Genomic DNA, 7,454 nt, shown 5'->3' on the forward strand with positions numbered 1-7,454 from the left:
TTATATTATTATTACAATTCTCTCTCTCTCTCTCTCTCTCTCTCTCTCTCTATATATATATATATATATACAAAAAGAAGTAAAGTATATGAGTTCTGCTGTTGTGAAGTCCGACGAAAAGACGGAAAATAAATAATAGGCCCCTCATTCTATTTTCATCTATGAATGATATATATATGCATGCACACAGGCATGCACGCACGCATCACACACGCACGCACAGACACACACACGCAGAGACACGCACGCACGGACACACGCAAGCACACGCATATTTAATGTAAGCTACACTCCACGCCTGCACACTCACAGTCGTTGGTGTTGTTGGCGACCACTACGAGGCCCATTGGCTGGCGCGGTATTTTGTCTCGCAGCGTGACGAGTCCGGCTCCGTAGTACTTCTCCACCTGCATGACCGCGCGCGATCCCCAGTCGGTGAAGTACAGCATGTCGCCATACACGGCCAGCCCGAACGGGTGGCTGGTGCTGCGCAGTGTCAGGATCACCTAGACGGAGAGAGATCGAGAGGGAGACATTTATGTATGTTCGTCTATCAATTTATCTATCTATCCATCTATTTATCTATATATTCATCTAGTCGTGTGCTCATCTATTGATCTATCTATCCATCTATTTATCTATATATTCATCTAGTCGTGGGCTCATCTATTGATCTATCTATCCATCTATTTATCTATATATTCATCTAGTCGTGGGCTCATCTATTGATCTATCTATCCATCTATTTATCTATATATTCATCTAGTCGTGTGCTCATCTATTTATCCATTCATTTGTCTATTTGTACGTCCGTCTGTCCATCCCCTCCCATCTTCCATCCAACCATCCATCCATCCATCCATGGTTAAAAATGGCAAAATAGTAGAAGTGTGGGTCAATCAATGCCACTGGCTTCACACACGTCAATTACACACCAACCGCACTGCACACAGCTGCACACAGCTGCACACGGCTGCACACAGCTGCACACACCGACTGCACACAGGCTCCCAATTTTCACAGCTCACGTAGCCTTCCCCTAACACACACGCACGCACGTACAAATTCACACAAGCACACACACACACACACACATGTGCGCACGCACGCACACAGTAGGTATCTCTCCCTGCCTCACCTTGCGACCCGTGCCGTCCATGTTGCATCGCTCCAGCTTGTCCAGCCGCGCGTCCGCCCAGTACAGCTTCTTCGCTGGGTGGTCGACGGTGAGAGCGTTCGGGATTCGGATATCCGTCGTCACGATCGACTCGACGTGGTAGCCGCTGAGAAACGATCGCTGGATGCTGGGGCTCTGGTCGTTCCAGTTCGTCCAGTACATGTAGCTATGGGAAAGACAGACGAGTAGGTACTATTATATTATCTATGTATGTATGTATGTATGTATGTATGTATATGTATATATTGGGTGGGGAGGTGGTTCTGGCTGAAACAAAATTTCAAAAAAGTTAAAAACTTAAAACTTTATAAAAATTCTATTCATCAATAGATGGCGTACAGATTAACATTATACATCACGTACGTGTCAATCCATGGTGTAGAACAATAACGGCCCAGTAGCCGAATGGGTACAGCATTGGACTCCTAAACCATCGATTCTGGGTTCGAATCCCACCTCGGGAAATGCTATGTTTCTTTACTTTTGTACTGTTTAGTATGTACTTTTGCCGTATTCACCACATTTTTTTACAACATTTAAACGTTTAGTAAAAATCCAGAATAAACTATGGTAGATGATAATGATAGCGCAAACTCACGGGAACACTTCACGGAAGCCTATGTAGGTTACATATCAAATATTATTATATTTTCTATATAATTTCATTTTATTATTTATAATTTTTGACTTTTTTATTTTAATGACTTTTATCTTTTGATTTCTTATTATTTTTTACTGTTGGGATGGGATGGGATGGCATGCGATGGGATGGGATGGGATGGGATGGCATGGCATGAAATGGCATGGGATAGGATGGAATGGGATGGGATGGGATGGGATGCGGTGCGATGGGATGGGATGATATGGCATGGCATGGCATGGCATGGCATGCAATGGGATGGGATATGGGATGGGATGGGATGGGATGCTGTGCGATGGGATGCGATGGGATAGGATGGGATATGGGATGGGATGGGATGGGATGCGGTGCGATGGGATGCGATGGGATATGGGATGGGATGGGATGGGATGCGGTGCGATGGGATGCGATGGGATGGCATGGAATGCGATGGATGGATGGATCCATGGATGGATGCATTGATAGATAGATAGTTCGATTTTCTTTGGGTATTTTCCTTTCAACTAAGCGGTCGCGCCAACCAACTGAGCAACGCCACTGATTTCCCCGGGCAACGCCGGGTATCCCGCTAGTATATATATAATATGCTTGAGCACGCGCTCCACGCGACCGCGCAGGCCCGGCTTCAGGTTCACGCGACATACGTACCTGTTACAGGTGTGTGTGTGACGTACGTACCTGTTACAGGTGTGTGTGTGACGTACGTACCTGTTACAGGTGTGTGTGTGACGTACGTACCTGTTACAGGTGTCGATGGCGATCGAGCGCGGCCGGTCACTCTCGTCCAGCTTGAGCACGCGCTCCACGCGGCCGCGCAGGCCCGGCTTCAGGTTGACACGACTGATCGTTTGCGTGTTGTAACTCGTCCAGTACAGGTCCATGTGTTCGTCAGCGTACGCCAGCCCCTCCGGACGGCCCTGGTCTGCAAACCAAACGCCGCGTGAGACATCAATCATTTCCCAAAGAAAAGATGGGAAGAAGGGAAGGGTGAGTTTGGTACATGTATATGTATGCCGATAGATTTTCTGTAAGATTCTTTATGAGGTCCACGTGTTCGTCTGCGTACGCAAGACCCTCCGGACGGCCCTGGTCTACAAACCAAACGGCGTCAGTCGATACCCGAAGAAAAGAAGGAAGAGGAAGGGGGAGTTTGGTACAAGTACGCAAAAAGATTTTCTTGTGGGGATTTTCTGGGGAATTTCGCACAAACGTACTATTTTGCATCCATCGACAAAGACAATTCTGGGAATGAGGGAGGGGCACGCGAAAGATTTTCGCTGGCGACAAAAATAGAAGGGGCGAAGATGGACTTTTACTTAGAGTAACTTAGAAGAAAAACATAGAGTACTTATAATTAAGGAGATTTTACTAATCTTACTTGATTAAATTAACGATATTAGTTAATTAATCATACTCGGCTTAATGATCGTGCAGCTGATTCCATCAAACCTGGCGCTCAGGGTGTTTCCGACTAAAGGTGGACTAATTAAGATGTAATTAAGATAATTATGGAGATCTTACTAATCTTAATTAATGATATTAGTAATAAAGATGGACTAATTAACTACATCTTACTCGGCGCGATAATCGTGCGATCGGTGCCGTCGAACCCGACGCTCTGTATGTTTCCGAGCGTGATGTCGCTGTAAAACAAGCGGCGGTTGGCAAAGTCGAACGCGACCGCGATAACATTCTTCATGTACGTCTCGTTGCGTATCGCAGCCCACGGACTGTTCTTGTTCGCTGCGTCGAAGATGTTGATGCTCTCGATGCGGTCGCCACCCGAGTAAACAATGAACGCGTCGTACGCTGCAATGATAAACAACGATAGTAAACAATAACAACAATGATAACAAACAATAAACAAAACAAATGACGACTGTAGAGTAGATGTTAAACGTGTTGTACGCTGCAACGAGAAACAATAATGATAAACAATAACAACAAACAAATAACAAACAATAGTAAACAATAAAGACAGAGACGATAAACAACATCAATAAAACAAAACAATTACCAGCTGTAAAGAAAACGATGAATGCGTCGCATGCTGCAGCAACACACAACAATAAACAATAATAGTAAACAACCACAACGAGGATAAACAACAACGACGATACAGAATAATGGTAATCGCACACTGACAAAAAGGACAAAACTGACTAAATACAAGCTAGAGCTATAGAGTAGATGACGAACGCATCGTACGCTGCATCAACAAACAATAAATAATAATAGTAAACAACAACAACAACGATACGTACGTTCGCAGGACTTGCCGTCGGTGGCGATGCGTCCGTGTGAGCATGCGCAGTGAGGAGTCTCCTTGCCCACGTGAAAACACAGCTCCTGACATCCGCCGTTGCCCGCCTTAGCCGCACACACGTTCGTTCCTACGACGACGACGCAAAAAAACACAAGAGCAGACGTTATCACTACGCGGGTGGACAATTCCGTGGGTGCTAATATTTTACTATTAAAATTTCATTGAAAATTGATTTACGACAGATTTCATTTTTTCGGTCATACATCAATCGGTCGTTAGTCATCCAAGCATGTTTATATGTTATGAGGTACACAATATTACAAGTATAAGTAGTAAGTAATAAGAATATAATACAATATAGAGCAGACGCCATTACACGACTGGTGGCGCGAATATGCGTTTCCATTACGCTATCATTTCGTTATGGAAATTTTATTGTAAATTCGGTTATGCATTTCATTCTGAATTCATTCATGACAGATTTCATTATTCTTCGGTCTCCATCAAAACATACATGTGACGAGGTTCATGTTTACCTGTACAATGTATAGACATGTTAATGTCGTTACCTGTCATTCGTCACATGCTCACTCTCTGCAGACTCTTGTCGAACACCTGTATGTCTTTCACAGACAGGTGCACTCACACACGCACGCACGCATGCGCGCACACGCACACGAACACGCGTGCGAGCACGCACGCACGCACGCACGCACGCACGCACGCACGCACGCACGCACGCACGCACGCACGCACGCACGCACACACACACACACACACACATATACGCACGCACGCACGCACTCATATATGTGATATACAGTATATATATATACATGTGTACCTGTACATTGTTTACGTCATTACCTGTCTGCAAACTCTTGTCAAACACCTGTATGTCCTTGACGGTGGTACTCATGTCCTTGCGCAGTATCACGATGTCCGACTCATTGTTCTTGTCGATGCGTCGTATGGAGCCACCGTCGACGACCCTACATCAGAGATGCCAACACATATTTGTAATTTGAAGCAATCTGTAGTTTCTGGCCATCAAATTGGTAGTTCGAGGGTCACGTAGTGACCCGAGTTTGCTAGGGGGTTCCGGCATGCCCCCCCCCCCCAAAATTTTTGATTCTGAGATGTAATTTCCTGCATTCTGAGTGTCAAAAATGACAATAAATTGACAAAAAATGACAATAATTGACAACAACAACAAAAAATTCGATCACAGTGAAATTCGTAGTTTGATACAAACTGGTCATAGTCGTGCAAAAGGAATAGAAATTCGTATAAAGTACGGATAAATCGTAGTGGTTGGCATCTCTGCTACATCGTCCGACAGCACTTAATTACTAACAACGACACAAGAGCAGCCTCTCTACCGCTGTCACTAATTATCGCACTACATTGTCTAACATAGATAACTTAGATACTAACAAATACAAAAATCATCCTCTCTATCACTGTCACCAATTATTGCCCTACATCGTCCAACCGCACTTAATTACAGGCTGTTACTCTCTCTACTGTGGTCACTAATTATAGGAAAAGTACTAGACTCATTCATATTGACAATTTATCGACTGTTGACAGGGATACAATTTGATGTCTGTGGTGACAGTGTGACAACTACATTGACATTTCCACGACCGCAGTGACAGTGTGACGTCACCACCGGACACTCACCAGTCGACCCAGTACAGGTATCCGGCGAACACGGTCAAGGTCACAGGGTCACCGTTCTCGCTCTCGATGATAATCACGTGACCGCTGCCGTCGAATCGAATCTTCTCGACCGTATTGCGCCGCATGTCGCACCAGTAGAGCATCTGCATGTAATTAATTAATGAAGTCAGTTAATTATTACACGTATATTACTTTTTAATTAGCAATTTTATTATCATGTTAGTAATTGCTTTACGATAATTATGATTATAATAATCATATATTATAATTACAATAATTATATATTATCATTATATTACAATCATACAATGTTATTACAATATAATTAATAATTACTAACAATTATTAAATTATTTAGAAAACGTAAAAGACGTAACGTCAGGTTTACTCGCCATGTTTGCGCTTCCTATCACCGGCCCATGACTATGGGCAGTTTGCCATGTTTGCGCTTCCTATCACCGGCCGATGACTATGGGCAGTTTGCCATTACGGCCTCGGGGACCCTCCCTTCTCTGTCTTCCCCACCCCCTGCTACTGCTACGCGCTACTCCTACTGCTACCGCTACTGCTACCGCTACTGCTACCGCTACTGCTACCGCTACTGTAACCGCTACCACTACTGCTACCTCTGATGCTGCCGCTACTCCTACCGCTACTGCTACTGCTACCACTACTGCTACTGCTACCACTACCGCTACTACTACCGCTACTGTAACCGCTACCACTACTGCTACCTCTAATGCTGCCGCTATTCCTACCGCTACCACTGCCACTACTGCTCCTACCGCTACCGCTACAGCCCGGCGAGCAACGCGCGAACACCGACCTGCTCGTCGTAGTCGATGGCAAGGTCGCGGATGAAGCGGCCATCTTGGTATGTGCTGTTGACGATGGTGGCGCGCTCTGTGCCGTCGAGCCGCGCGCGCTCGATCAGCTGACCCTCCTCCGCCGTCCAGAACAGGTAGCTGCCAGAAACAAAACACAAGAACAGCATCATCCATCCGAACCAAGACCACATCCTTGTATTTTTTCAATATATATACATATATTTTTTATATATAAAATAGTATATATACAAGGGCGAAACATAGGACCATATACCAGGATTTTCTATAGCTTAGTAAAATGACAACTCAAAATCTCACGACTTCCCTATGTGTTTCCAGGAGGGAGGGGTGGACAAACGGACGTTCAACTTTCCAGGACTCACCAAGAAATTGAATGCACTCTTATACATATATATATATATATATACCAGTAGCACATATACATACCAGGATGTTTTAGGACCGTAACATAGGTATATACCAGGATTTTCTATAGCTTAGTAAAAGGACGATTTCAGACCCCACGGTCTTTCCTGGGGGGCGTACGTACCCTGCGACGGGGTGCAGGGCGATGCTGCGAGGCTGTCTCAGGTCAGACAGCAGCACATATACATACCAGGATTGTTACGGGGGGACGGACGCGCGTGTACGTACCCTGCGACGGGGTGCAGGGCGATGCTACGAGGCTGTCTCAGATCAGACAGCAGCACATATACATACCAGGATTGTTACGGGGGGACGGACGCGCGTGTACGTACCCAGCGACGGGATGCAGGGCGATGCTACGAGGCTGTCTCAGATCAGACAGCAGCACATATACATATCAGGATTGTTACGGCGTGACGGACGCGGTACACG

General features: G+C 45.3%; 1 protein-coding gene across 1 annotated transcript in view; it reads right to left on the reverse strand.

Annotated features, from left to right (window-relative positions):
- LOC106812801 (prolow-density lipoprotein receptor-related protein 1-like) overlaps window positions 1–7,454 on the reverse strand; it is a 59,463-nt gene that overhangs the window by 17,152 nt on the left and 34,857 nt on the right. Inside the window, exons 16-23 of the mRNA XM_014816776.1 lie at window positions 6,596–6,734; window positions 5,770–5,912; window positions 4,951–5,075; window positions 4,082–4,210; window positions 3,393–3,626; window positions 2,556–2,739; window positions 1,139–1,343; window positions 311–506 (exon numbers count right to left, since the gene is read on the reverse strand). Coding sequence (XP_014672262.1) covers window positions 311–506; window positions 1,139–1,343; window positions 2,556–2,739; window positions 3,393–3,626; window positions 4,082–4,210; window positions 4,951–5,075; window positions 5,770–5,912; window positions 6,596–6,734 — 1,355 coding nt within the window. The remainder of the gene's footprint in view (window positions 1–310; window positions 507–1,138; window positions 1,344–2,555; window positions 2,740–3,392; window positions 3,627–4,081; window positions 4,211–4,950; window positions 5,076–5,769; window positions 5,913–6,595; window positions 6,735–7,454) is intronic.

This window comes from Priapulus caudatus, unplaced genomic scaffold (assembly GCF_000485595.1).
Source record: "Priapulus caudatus unplaced genomic scaffold, Priapulus_caudatus-5.0.1 Scaffold688, whole genome shotgun sequence".
Lineage (NCBI taxonomy): Eukaryota > Metazoa > Priapulida > Priapulimorpha > Priapulimorphida > Priapulidae > Priapulus > Priapulus caudatus.